The sequence below is a fragment of the Magnolia sinica genome, chromosome 3, assembly GCF_029962835.1.
Source record: "Magnolia sinica isolate HGM2019 chromosome 3, MsV1, whole genome shotgun sequence".
In the NCBI taxonomy this organism is placed as follows: Eukaryota; Viridiplantae; Streptophyta; class Magnoliopsida; order Magnoliales; family Magnoliaceae; genus Magnolia; species Magnolia sinica.
Genome location: NC_080575.1, coordinates 93,903,864 through 93,917,486, shown reverse-complemented (window position 1 = coordinate 93,917,486; position 13,623 = coordinate 93,903,864). Strand labels below are relative to the sequence as shown.

The 13,623-nt window shown below is 40.7% G+C and overlaps 1 protein-coding gene across 1 annotated transcript in view; it reads right to left on the bottom strand.

The window, feature by feature from the left end:
* Nucleotides 1-1,209: 1,209 nt before the first annotated feature.
* Nucleotides 1,210-13,623, bottom strand: part of LOC131240268 (beta-hexosaminidase 3-like) — a 48,877-nt gene continuing 36,463 nt past the window's right edge. Inside the window, exons 10-14 of the mRNA XM_058238391.1 lie at nucleotides 11,481-11,514; nucleotides 4,169-4,267; nucleotides 4,003-4,062; nucleotides 3,236-3,486; nucleotides 1,210-1,650 (exon numbers count right to left, since the gene is read on the bottom strand). Coding sequence (XP_058094374.1) covers nucleotides 1,484-1,650; nucleotides 3,236-3,486; nucleotides 4,003-4,062; nucleotides 4,169-4,267; nucleotides 11,481-11,514 — 611 coding nt within the window. The 3' untranslated portion in view covers nucleotides 1,210-1,483. The remainder of the gene's footprint in view (nucleotides 1,651-3,235; nucleotides 3,487-4,002; nucleotides 4,063-4,168; nucleotides 4,268-11,480; nucleotides 11,515-13,623) is intronic.

The following is a 13,623-nucleotide window of genomic DNA, read 5'->3' as shown; positions in this document are numbered from 1 at the left end:
TTTTTATTTGTTTTTATGAATAATGATATTTTAATTTTCTATTACATACTTTATAGCTTATTTGAATTTATAACTTATTTGAATTAAATAGAATAATTTTATTTTCATTTAATAAAAAATAATTTCTTTATAATGTATAATATTTCCAAACAGGAGATAGGGGCAAATATGTCAAATTAACATATTTAAAACGTTTAAGATGTTTTTTAACAAATAGTTTATTTCATATTCAATACTTAATTTTTAGACTTCAGCCATAATTATCAAACAAGTTTTTCTTTACTTCAGATTTCAGATTCAGACTTTAGACTTCAGTAAACGGGGCCTTAAGAGTCATGCATTCCCCCATTGCATTTGGTGGATGGTTTGTTCACCTGATAGGTAATACCTCAGTACTATGTTCTACTACCACCGTGTGAGGCGCCTAGATATCAATTGCCTTTTAATATTGTCGGATGACAAATGCCCCACTCAACATATACACTCAGTCATCACTTCAGTAGAACATCTGAGCCGTTAAAAGGGTGGACCACACATGAAGATTAGATTGAGCAAAAATTGAAACAGCCCACTGGTAAGGTGGGCCATGCACATACAGCTATAGATTAATTACAACGTCGGAACCCGCCTGATGAATGGACCATCCTGGATTTAGTATTATAAGTCATCGATCTTTTCTAGAAAACTCAAGTGCGGGTGTATAAACCTCCACCATGCTATTTCATCATCCCTTTAATTTTCCTGCTCGCTAGTGGTATTTATAAAAAGTTGGGCACAAACGCCACACGTATGTTAGTACTGTTGTGAAGTGGCACACGTGCAAGATCCAAGATATCCACAAGGTGGCCCCCATCATGTGCATACCCTGGCCTATAGTCTTGCTAAAATTAACTGGACTAGTGTCCCTGGCAATAGAGATGTTTGATATTTGTGTGGTCCATTGCAGATGGAGCATAACCCAAAACACCACTAATCGAGTTCCTAACCAACCAATCGGGAGAGATCAAATGGACGATTGTAAATAAAATGGGGTCAGCAGTCCAAATTCACTAAGCAAAATCAGTTGGGTGGGCTTATTTTTGTTAGTCTGAAGTTTGGGCTAAGCTCCATCCACAGTGGGATTCAATTTGAATGGCCCTGATTGCAGCAAATGTATGCTATATGTACAGTGGACATGCACTACTTAAAAAAATGGCTGTTAACTATCACTGCAGCTAAGCAATGAGTGCATTGATCAAGAAAAACTGGTTCACATAATACAAGGCAAATTAACCCATGACACTGCCCAATTTATGCTGAGGGGGTAAAATGCTTTATTTCAAAAAATAAAAATAAAAATAAAAATCCTACCTGAATTTCAGACACCAATGAGGCAATCCTTTCTTCCGAGATTGGTCGAATCCGGAGGTAAGAATCTCGCGCATCACAACCTGTAGAATGTTACACAAACTTGGCAACTTTCTGGCCAGTGGATTGGAGCAGACTACTGCCTATAGCAAGAGCCTGGTTCGTCAGGGGCAACTCGACCAGGTCCGGCCAATGGGGCAGCAGCAACTCCTCTTTGATTCAGCAGACACCTGAAGTGAGCCAACCTTCCTGTAACCTTCTTTGGATCCTTAGCCAGCTTCTCAAAAGGCGTCCACAAACGTTCTTTGTAGCCAAAGAGAAGACACAGAAGCACATGCATACAGTAAATGAATGCTCAGTGCAGGAGACAGTCAACAGACTACAAACGAATGCTATATGCATTTTTACCAGACCCACTCTACTAATGGAAATTCACCAAATGATTTTCAACTCAGACGCTGGTGTAATCTGTCGAAAACCTTATGGAAATGGGCAATGAGGCACATGGATTAACAACTTAATATAGTTTTTTTTTTTTTTTTGGGGGTGGATTAGGCTTTGTTGAAAGCTAATACATCGAAGCAATTGTTGCAGGTTCATATTACTCAAGAATCGAGTGCAGTCATTCATTTTAGTTAGCTAGCATACAGTTGGATTTTAAGAAATTCATCTCTCTCAAGAATCACATTGTGAAAGAAGGTAAAAGGTTCTTCCAAAAATAAACATGGTAAAAGTGATTCATGAATTCCATTGTGTAATGGTGGTTTCAGCTAGGGATGCAACTTGGGTGGGTTGGGTCGGGTTGAGGGTCAACCTGAGCCCAACCTGACCTCAAGAGGACCCAACCCACAACCCAACTTGGACCAAATTCCAACATGCAGTTCCCAACCTGAAGCCCTCTATACTGATCCAACCTGACCCATATACATGTGATTGTTCCCAATGGAAGTACCGAACCTAACCTGGCCCAAATTTGCTCAACCTGAACCCAAGCCGATTTCAATTTGGGTTGGAGTTTTCCAAGCCGAGGGACCCCAACAACCTGACCTGAACTCAGGTTGGGTCAGTCAGGTTTGGATTGACCCAAATCCAAGTTCCAGCCCTAGTTCCGGCTAAAGAAAAGAGAACATGGTTAGTGGTAAGTCTATACTATTGGCTGAAACAGCTACGGGCTGACTCAAATCATACATGTCCCATCATTTTCAGGGTTGGAATACAAGGTTGCTGCCCAAATGTTCAGAAGACTACCGATCTTTCCACTCAAAGAAACTCCAAAACAATTGCCAGTTTTAGTTGACCTTAATAAATGTTTTTCTCAAAGATAAAAAGAGAATTAAGATCAGAGTAATCAAGTATACCACCTAGCAGAGATTTTGCAAAACCTGTCACTATGCACAAGAGACAACTTTTCTCATGAAGAACAAGAAAATGAAGGGGAAAAAGATTGAAGCTTGACAAAGGTACCCAATTATTGCAAGGGTAAATTTAAGTACCCAATTATTGCAAGGGTAAATTTAAGTTTTTCAAAACCACAATGAACTCCACTGGTTTTGGACAAGTTTCAAATACCAAATGTTGATTCAGCAGGTTGCTGAGATTTCAAATAGTTGCAGTATGCCACAAGAGTTGTTTAACTGCTGTTTCTGAAGAATTTAGTGTGCTTCTGGAAACGAGAATATCTCAGTTATTTTACCAGATAAATTACGGAAATTTTCCTAATAGTTCCATGTACATGCACAAATTAATGATAAATAAAAATGAAATGGATGGTGAGTGCTGTATGGCTATCAAGACATATGGCCAGCATAATTAGTGGGACCCAAATAGTGTTGGCTCGCTCGGCCGACCCTCATTAAAAAGAAAAAAAGAAAAAAGAAATAATTATTACCTGCAGCTGCTGCAGCACGTGGCCAAATGGTTTGCTCAATATCTGATCCATCAATGTGCTCGCCCCACATGCATACCTCACCCCCAATGACTAGTTTCTGCTGTTTCGGGTTTGTGATGTTTGTGAGTGGCTCGTTCATGTAAAATTGCTGCCATGAGGTATCCAAGTGGTCCAAATACCACTTGTCCTGGTTGCTGACAATGCACCTTAACCCTGCAGCAACCACTTTCTGAGCAACACCTCCACCGAGCCTATCATCAAAATTGGTCTAGTAAAGATCAATCTGCAGCCCAAAGACTGATCATTGAAAGAAAGAGAATTAAACAGAGATATAATGTCCATCCGCAACGGATCTACTGTATCTTTATTTCAACGGTTTTCATAAGCAACTCCACCACTGTAGGAGATCAGTCAACAGTCATCAAGGGCTTTATGTATTTTAGTCCATATTGAGTAAATGGACTAAAAATCTGTTAATATCTCTATGGCTTGATGACATTTTGTTCCTTTTCAATTTATGTTTCACTATTCTTCATTTTCTTATCTTGTTGAAGATGTATTGCTATAGATAACTATACCCAAAATTTGCTCGGTTAATTACCAAAGGAATGGAATGACCTTTTGCATTTCAGTAGCTTGTGTTCTTTGATTGAATTTTGAATACTATATACTTTTTAACTGCAGCATGCATGCATACATGCACAAAGGCTAAAAGAAGAAAAGGCACATATGAATAGACATCTCATTGAGCATGCCAGAGGAAGTACCAGTTATGCACCACTGTTTTTGGGCTTAATTTGCTGCCGAAGTTGTTGAATGTTTCCTCCCTGTTCACCTCACAAAGCATATACATGAGTGATATCTGAAAAAAAGAAGAAGAAAGAAGGATAGTACTGAAGCAGAACATGCATTAGAGCGAGCAAGGGCACATACCAGTTGACAATTTCATACCCATGGGACAATGCTATTTTCTGTGTTCTCAAGACAAAGTATTCATAAGCTTGAGATCCATTCAGTCCTTGTTTAGTTAACCTGCACATTAGAAAGTCGGTTAGTCTCTAAGGATTAAAAATTTAATAAAACTAAATGTGAATATAGAGAGAGATACAGAATGGACAAATTGAGACACCTAGAGAGCATGGCCTATCAAAAAGAAAAGATGCTAGACAAGAAAATATGGTGAAGATACAACAAGACTAAAGTATTTATAGACACACATGGACAAAATGAGATAACTACCCCTGCTTCCTGCTACTTCTGGTAACCTATGATAACCAGATCCTTCAAAAAAACATAGTATCAAAGTTTAAAACTCGAGTACTCAGGTTAAGATAAGAGATGTATCCTTACTCTTGCTCGGGTGGTAGACTCTTAGGAGTTTCAACACCCAGTCAAGGGTTTGAGTATCCATAGGTGGTGAAATTCCACTAGCGTGAGTGTGTGGGGTGTGTGTGTGTGTGTGTAAAAAAAAAAAAAGGTTAAGATAAGAGATGCCCCTTCCCTCATACTTGGATCTACTGTGGTTTTCAACTCAATACCTACTAAATATGTACAAAGCGGGGCAAGCAAAGGGAGTATCTATGATTCTCTTAAGCCTTGTCATCTAATTAGTGATGCGCATGAATGGATTATTAAAGCATGTCCTTTCCACTTTTGATCCAGTGGCAGTACATTTGTGTGCAACATTCACCAGTCAAACTGCCCCTCAATGACTCTGCCTTGCTCGCTTGTCCTCTGGGGCATGCAAGCAATATTGGGATGGGGAGTTGATACTAGGTGGGACCGTGTAGGACGTGAATGGTGTAGACTCTACCATGGCTGGTTGCAAGAACCTAGGTAAAAGATGAAGGTTGGTGGAAAACCAATGTAAAACTTCTGAAAAATCTACCATTTAAAAGCCAACCCAAATTTAGGGCGATCAACAGGGCGTGTTTGGGTCAGGTATTACCATACCTGTATCTGAACCCAGCTAAGGGGCCTATGTTTGGATCCCGTCGAGCTTGGGTCTGGATACCATATTTGAGTTACTGGATCTGAGCCCGATCAGGCTTGGGTGCTTGTTGGTGACCCATTGGGATGGGCGGGGGAGTGCCAGTGTTTAGTTCAGTCTAATTGGAATCTATTCACATCACGTCTTGGAGAAAGATTATGTGAGAGAGAGCCCCATTGTGGGACCAACCCATTGGACAAGTGAATGTTACACACAGGAACTTATCCACTGGTTGGACGATAACTTATCATCCAGTCAGTTGGAGATGAGCATCTCTCTCTCTCTCTCACACACACACACACACGAGAAGTTCTCAAGTCCAACCAGTTGGACCATAGGTTATGGTCCACCCAGTGAATAACTTCTAACTTACTAAATCCAACCCATTCAATAGATTGGCCCCACCATGAGGAACACTTCATGCAAAAATCAGCCCCATCTACTGATCATGTGGACCACACTTGCATTTTGCTATTTATCAATGGTTATACACTGTTTTCTATGGTGTGGTTCACTCACTTGATGATTGGATAGGGTTGATTTTTGCATTAGGTGATCTTCATGGTGGGGCCAACCTATTAGGAGGATTGGACACCACAAGCACTTAACAGGTTGAAAGTAATCTAGTGGGTGGACTGTAAACTACGGTTTATCCAAGTGGGACACACAATGGGTGGGCTGGATGTCTAAACCGCATCTCACTGGATCCTATATACAATCAGGAAGGTTTCAATGGGTGGGCATCCACTCTCGACTATTGTTTGTGGTGTGGCCCACCTAAGTCATGGATTGGCCTGATTTTTTGGCCCATGTCTCACCATAGAAGGGTGCATCTGATTAATGAGATGGATGTCCATCACATATCATGGTTGGGCCCACAGCTCGACCTCATGGGAAGCTCCCATGAGGTCGACCCCACAATACCCCCCCTCTAAACACACACACACACACACACAACAGGACCTGATTTGGTAACCCAACCCAACCCAATTTCTAAACATCCCCAATGTTAGGTTCCAGATTTTCTTAGATCAGGTCCAGTATCTGTGGACACTAGACAACCCCACTCAAATTGCTAGGAGAACAGCTAAGTTGAAGAAGTGAATCATACCATTGGGCTGTAATCCAACGTGCGACATTGTTAAGGAAATGTTTAATCATGATTGTAATCATTAGTTGTAACCAATCCTTGTTGCACCCATATCCTGAGATTTTTTATTTAGAGGATTTGACATGTTTCATCCTTGCTGTACTTCATATATGTACCCATACGTAACTTTGATGTACGTCAGGTTCATCCACTCAAACATTTCAAACATGTTTAATCACTTAGGTGATGGGGACATCCCGTGCACGCCGTCCAGACATGCACGCACACCACCCCCCTAAGCTCGTACGCCAAAAGGAGGGCCCCACCATCGATCTAGATCGATAACGACGTCAAGGGAGGGCCTCCTAGCTAGAAGACGAAGTTTTGGTTTAAAAGGGTGGGCCTGGTAGTCAAGAAAAGCCCATCATGGGATCTCATGATCGTGGCCCACTCGTCGGATTGATTTCATATTTTAGGTTTTGCTTATTGTTATTATTCAGAACATCGTGAACGCTTTAGATTTCTTTGTTTGGTTTTTATTTTAGTTTACTTCATCGCCAAGTAATAGGTTGCGCACATGGTGCGAGTTTTTGGGGTATAGGGTTTTTCTTATAAATAGGCACCCCTTGTACTTCTTTTCATTCATTCAAGTTTAATAAAAATTCCTGCTTTATTTTTTTCTGCTCTCTTTGTGAGTTGTGGAAGAATTCAAAAGTAGGTGCGAAGCCCTCCCTTTTTGAAGGGCTAACTACCGTGGTGCGAAGCCACATCGATTCCGATTCACCCCCATCTTCCATCATCTCTTTTTTCCCATCTTCTACCACCATCCGTGCTTTGAATTCGTCCTTTGTTGCATTAGTTTCTTCATTACAGCAGATTTCCAGATTTCGGCCCTGCAAGAGGTCAAAAACTTCAACGAAGTACTACGCACAAGCCGCCGCTCAGATCAACCCGAAACCTCGGGTTTTGGAGCCTACCCCCAACCGACTAGTGCCAAGGAGGGCTTTCTCGAAACTGACCCCCCCTCGCACGTGCGGCCAGGCACCTGCTCACGTGCGAGCACCCCAGGCCCGCTGTCCACACGCGGGAATCGTCTTTGGTTCAGTTTTATCTCTCTTTGCCTCCTCATACATGTTTTCTTCATAAACCCTAAACTTAGATTATGTTTTTCCTAAATTGTTTGCCGTTTTCATCGCCCTAGGGTTCCTTGAATTGAAATTGGGGAATCCCTTGGATTAGGGACTGATTTTTTATGCATGTGTGGTTGATTTCTATTTCCCTTTGACATCATTTAGTTTATAATTTTTTATTGGTCCAGTCCTAGCCTGTGTCGTCCTGGACCCGCATAGATATTTCCCTTTTAATTGAATGATTTGGACTGTCATGTGGTATGTGGAATTTGTGTAACTGTTTCTGAATTGGTATGATCTAAAGCCTGAATTCTTGCATCTCATACTTAAATTTCATGTCCTGCATCAAATTTGGTATCAGAGCTTAGGGTTCTTATAGGGGAATGCATTACATGTTTAGGGTTTAGTTGTTTATGTCCATTATGCATCAATTCTCATCATATATGGCTGTCTAGAGGTCCATAAACCCTGACATAAGCTGCTGAAATTTTCTGTTATCCCCTTATTTGAATTATTTTAGAAATTAAATTTGCTTTCTATTTCTAGTTTTAGAAACTTTCCTTTTCTATTTTTAGAAACTAATTTCCTTTACTTTTTCTTTCTTAGAAACTAGTTCACTTTCCTTTTTCTTTTTAGAAATTAGCTTACTTTCTATTTTTAGAAACTTTCCTTTTTCTTTTTTTAGAAACTAGGTTGCTTTTTAGAAACTTTCCTAATTTGTTTTTTTAGAAAATTTCCTAATTTGTTTTTAGAAACTTTCCTTTTTCGTTTTTAGAAACTGGGTTGCTTTTTTTTTAATTTAAGAAACTTTCCTAATTTGTTGTTTTTTTTAAAAGAAACTTTCCTTTTTTCGTTTTTAGAAACTAGGTTGCTTTTTTAGAAACTTTCCTAATTTGTTTTCAAAAACTTTCCTTTTTCGTTTTTAGAAACTAGGTTGTTTCTTTTAAAAATAAAAAAATAAAAAATCCTTATATTTTGACAACTATATTGCTGAATTTTGGCTAGCACCCTACACTAAACATGGAACAACTGCTAGAGTTACTAAACAAGCTGTCCCAGTAGATCGAGTCTTGGGGTAAATGCTTGGAACGAAGCATAGATCAACGCCTTGACCAAATAGAGGCCTCCCTCAAGACAAACCCCACCATTAGGGAAGATGACCAATCTCATGCAGGTGGCCAGTAGGATAGACCAATGAATGAAGGTAGCCAAGGAATCAGTCATGGGAGTGCACCCATACCCCCACCCCATGAGGGACATCAAGACCATTATTTTGAGGGGTACAATATGTGCGGCCTCGTGGCTAGAGAGTGCACCAGAGGCTACTGTAGAGTTACCCACTGAGGCCATTTCGGTAGTGGATGAGTTTCGTGATGTCGTTCTTGATGATCTACCGGATGAGTCTTCCCCTAGGAGGGATATAGAGCACACCAGAACATGGGACATCGTTATACTTACAGCCGAGTTTGTGTTTAATAGTTCTGTCGATAGGTCCACAGGTCTCAGTCCTTATGAAGTCGTTACCAGTTATAAACCTGGAAAACCTATTGATCTTGTCCTTATGTTACTATCCCATAAGCCGTCAGAGCCTGCAGAGTCTTTTGCGCATCACATTCATTCATGGCATTAAGAAATCAGGCAGGAGATCACTACTAGTAATGAACTTTACATATTTTCTACAGACCAGCATGAACGTTTCAAAGAATTCAATATTGGGGACTCTGTGATGGTCCGCATCAGGCCCAAGTGGTATCTTCTGAAGGTCATTCGTAAGTTACACGCGCGTAGCACTGGACCCTTCAAAATTATAAAACGAAACGGTCTCAATGCGTATGAGGTAGATCTTCCACCTTCCATAGGAATTAATTCCGGATTCAATGTGAAGGATCTAGTTACTTTTCATGGGACCACTGATACTTTGTCCGGCCCTTCATCCTTATTCTCCAGAATTATCCCTTGATCCATGACCCCCTCCCAACCCATCTTCCCAGCCTCTACGTCCCATACCTACCTGTCCCAACCCATTTTCCTAGCCTCTACCTCCCATACCTACCCTTCTCGACCCATTTTTCCAGCCTTTATGTCCCATATCTACCAGTCCCAACCCATCTTCCTAGCTATGTCCTATACCTACCTGTCCCAACCCATTTTTTCAGCCTCTACCTCTCATACCTACCCTTATCGATCCATTTTTTTAGCCTCTTACCCGTCCCAACCCATTTTCCCAGCCTCTACCTCCCATACCTACTCTTCCAGACCCATTTTCCCAGCCTCTACATCCCATTCCTACCCATCCCGACCTATTTTCCCAGCCTCTACGTCTCATACCTACCCGTCCCGACCCATTTTCTCAGCCTCTACCTCCCATACCTACTCGTCCCGACCGTTTTTCCCAGCCTCTACCTACCATACCTAACCTTCACACACCCAAAAAAGAAATAGAGGATATCATGGACCATCGGCTAGTTTCAACGTCGAACGGCGGGTTTCAGAAGTTCTTGGTCAAGTTAAAGTCACGTTCAGCTTCAACCAATACGTGGCTCGCTGAGTAGGAGCTTCAGAGATTTCATCATTACATCTCAGAGCGGTTCAGGAGTTTTATTTCGCCAGTGGCAAAATCTTCGCAGCCGAGGAGAATTGATGGGGACATCCCGTGCACGCCGTCCACATGTGCACGCACACCAACCCCCTTACGCTCGTACGCCAGAAGGAGGGCCCCACCGTCGATCTGGATCGATAACGACGTATAAGGAGGGCCTCCTAGCTAGAAGACGAAGTTTTGGTTCAAAAAAGTGGGCCTAATAGTCAAGAAAAGCCTATCATGGGATCTCATGATCGTGGCTCACTCGTCGGATTGATTTCATATTTTAGGTTTTGCTTATTGTTATTATTTAAAACATCGTGAACGCTTTAGATTTCTTTGTTTGGTTTTTATTTTAGTTTACTTCATCGCCAAGTAATAGGTTGCGCACATGGTGCGAGTTTTTGGGGTATAGGGTTTTTCTTATAAATAGGCACCCCTTGTACTTCTTTTCATTCATTCAAGTTTAATAAAAATTCCTGCTTTATTTTTTTCTGCTCTCTTTGTGAGGTGTGGAAGAATTCAAAAGTGGGTGCGAAGCCCTCCCTTTTCAAAGGGCTAACTACCGTGGTGCGAAGCCACATCGATCCTGATTCACCCCCATCTTCCATCATCTCTTTTTTCCCATCTTCTACCACCATCCGTGCTTCGAATTCGTCCTTTGTTGCATTAGTTTCTTCATTATAAAAGATTTCCAAATTTTGGCCTTGCAAGAGGTCAAAAACTTCGACGGAGTACTACACACAAGCCATCACTCGGATCAGCCCGAAACTTCAGGGTTTTGGAGCCTACCCCCAGCCGACTAGTGCCAAGGAGGCTTTCTCGAAACTGACACCCCCTCGCACGTACGGCTAGGCACCTGCGCACGTGCGAGCGCCCCAGGCCCGTTGTCCACACGCGGGAATCGTCTTTGGTTCAGGTTTTATCCTTCTTTGCCTCCTCATACATGTTTTCTTCATAAACCCTAAACCTAGATTACGTTTTCCCTAAATTGTTTACCGTTTTCATCACCCTAGGGTTCCTTGAATTGAAATTGGGGAATCCCTTGGATTAGGGACTTATTTTTATGCATGTGTGGTTGATTTCTATTTCCCTTTGACATCATTTAGTTTATAATTTTTTATTGGTCCAGTCCTAGCCTGTGTCATCCTGGACCAGCATAAATTCCCCTTTTAATTGAATGATTTGGACTATCATGTGGGATGTGGAATTTGTGTAACTGTTTCTGAATTGGTATGATCTAAGCCTGAATTCTTGCACCTCATACTTAAATTTCATGTCCTGCATCATTAGCCGTTCAAAAAATAAATAAAAAAATCACTTAGGTGTTCTACTGTTGTTTTTAACAACCTAGAAAAGTAGCAGATGCAGTATAGGGAATAATTTCACACTTGCAGATATGATATTTTTGAAAATTTAAGAGTGTCAAAGGCATGGGTCATAGAGATTTTTACCATTTCTTTACATGAGGAGTTACCGTCCAGCAACCTGAAATCCGTAACTTGAATGATTAAGTATTGGCAAATTTTGATTATACAGCTTTAGTCATTCCTACCCAAAAAGTATTCTAAGCAGAAGGAAAACAGTTTAAACAGACTAGCAAATTCTCTTGTTGAATCATGAGTTCAGCACTATCACTCAAAACATAATACTCATTGATCATAAAAGAAGCTAACGGAAAAACACGTTTGGTGAACCTGTTTATTGAAATAAACAATACAACACATGAAGATTAATAAAGTTCTCTCCCTCTCCACTCAAATATTGTTGTGGGTGTACTCTTGTCCATTTCTTTGCGATCTAGGTGTCAAGATCTCATTGATAACCAAGTTGCACCATTTTACTTTACATCATCTCCTAATGGCTTCGAAAGGGATGAAATAGGAAGAGTTTGCATAGGTAACCAAATTGATCCACTTACTAAAAAGGTGAGTAGATCAACCATGCATACGGCAGGAAATCTCACTAATTAAGAGGGAGAACTCCAGCATGGAGGAAATCTAGAGACCCAAGTTGGAGCACGTGGACATATAGTGAAAGGTCTCCATCAAATTCCTAATCAACAATGGGTGACCCTGGTTTGTGAAGACACCAATGATCAAATCCTTCGATTGTTGTAACATAACAAAGAGCCCAAAATTAAGGTAAAAATTATGCAATTCCATGGTTAGTTGCTTGTTAATGACTTCATCGATTGGCTAAGCAAGGCAGAAAAGGTGTTCGAATACAAGGAAATTGCAGAAAATTGAAAGGTTGAGTCAATAGCTTTGAAGTTTTCCCTGTTAGATTTGTTGTCAAGTGGATGGCCCATTTGAAGAATTTCAGCTCAAATGCGTACTACAATGCCACTTCTTAAAGACAGTTTACGCCTCCAATGGTGCAAAAGAGCTCTTGCATATTGTTCCTAGGATTCAACTGAGTCCATACCCTCACTGAGTCTGTATCTGGTCCTAATACCAGAATAGTGTCTATTGTTGATTTGCAACAAGAAGATAGACTATCGTCTTTTTAACCATACTCAAGATCAAGAGGAACTCAAAGAAGGAAGAATGAGAAGAGAAGGTAGGCATTCTAATATTTAAGTGTGACTTTTTCTACTTTTTCTCGAGTATTGTTAGAGAAGTTTGATATCAATGAAGTTCTCTCCCTCTCTACTCAAATATTGTTAAGGATGTACTCTTATCCATTTCTTTCATGTCAAGATCTCATTTACTCGATAACTAGGTTGCACCAACCATGCTAATTACTAACATGGAAGAAACTCCCAACAAACAAAGACGAATTCCCCTTAAGCCAAAATGTCACCAATAGAGTTGTACATGAACTGAGTTAGCTCGGTTAACTCGCTCAACTCGACTCGAAAAAGCTTGATTCAACTCAGTTCGAAATTGAGTTCGAGCCGAGTCGAGCTGATTTTTTGAGCTCGAAAAAATTTCGAGCCGAGTTCGAGCTTGCCCGTGCTCGACTTGACTCAGATCGAACCTCAACTCGAATTAACTCGTATTGAATCTGCTCGGTGACTCGATTATTTTGATATTCATGTTGCTCGCCAAGTGTTTGATGAAATGACTTAATGAAGTGCTATTTCGAGTGCATACATTCTCGGTGAGATTGGCTAGTGGCGAGGGAGGAATGGATATGAAACAAATCACTAGAAAAAAATAACTTCACATTATAAAAGTGACCTCAAATCATGATTTTGATGTTGCTCGTACAGTGTTTGATGAAATACCTGTATATTGTTGTTACTGTTTTGCATTTTGTGAAAAATTGAAGGTGCACTACATGTGTTTGAGAAAATGTTGCATAGGCTTGAACTTGGCTCAAACTGGCCCGAGCTGCTGACCAAACCAAGCTGAGCTGGCCAGTCAGTCTCGAGGACCAAGCCGAGCCGAGTTTGAGCTGGGGTTAGTTACTGGCCGAGTTGAGTCGAGCCGTGCCAAGATAGACTCGGTTCGACTCGTGTACAGTTCTAATCATCAATCTCTTTTGGCTTCCCTAAAAAAATGACATAATGAGACATCCAAATCCTCCAAAAATAAATAAATAAATAAATAAAAATAATCAATAATCTCATTGATCATGACATAGAAAAGG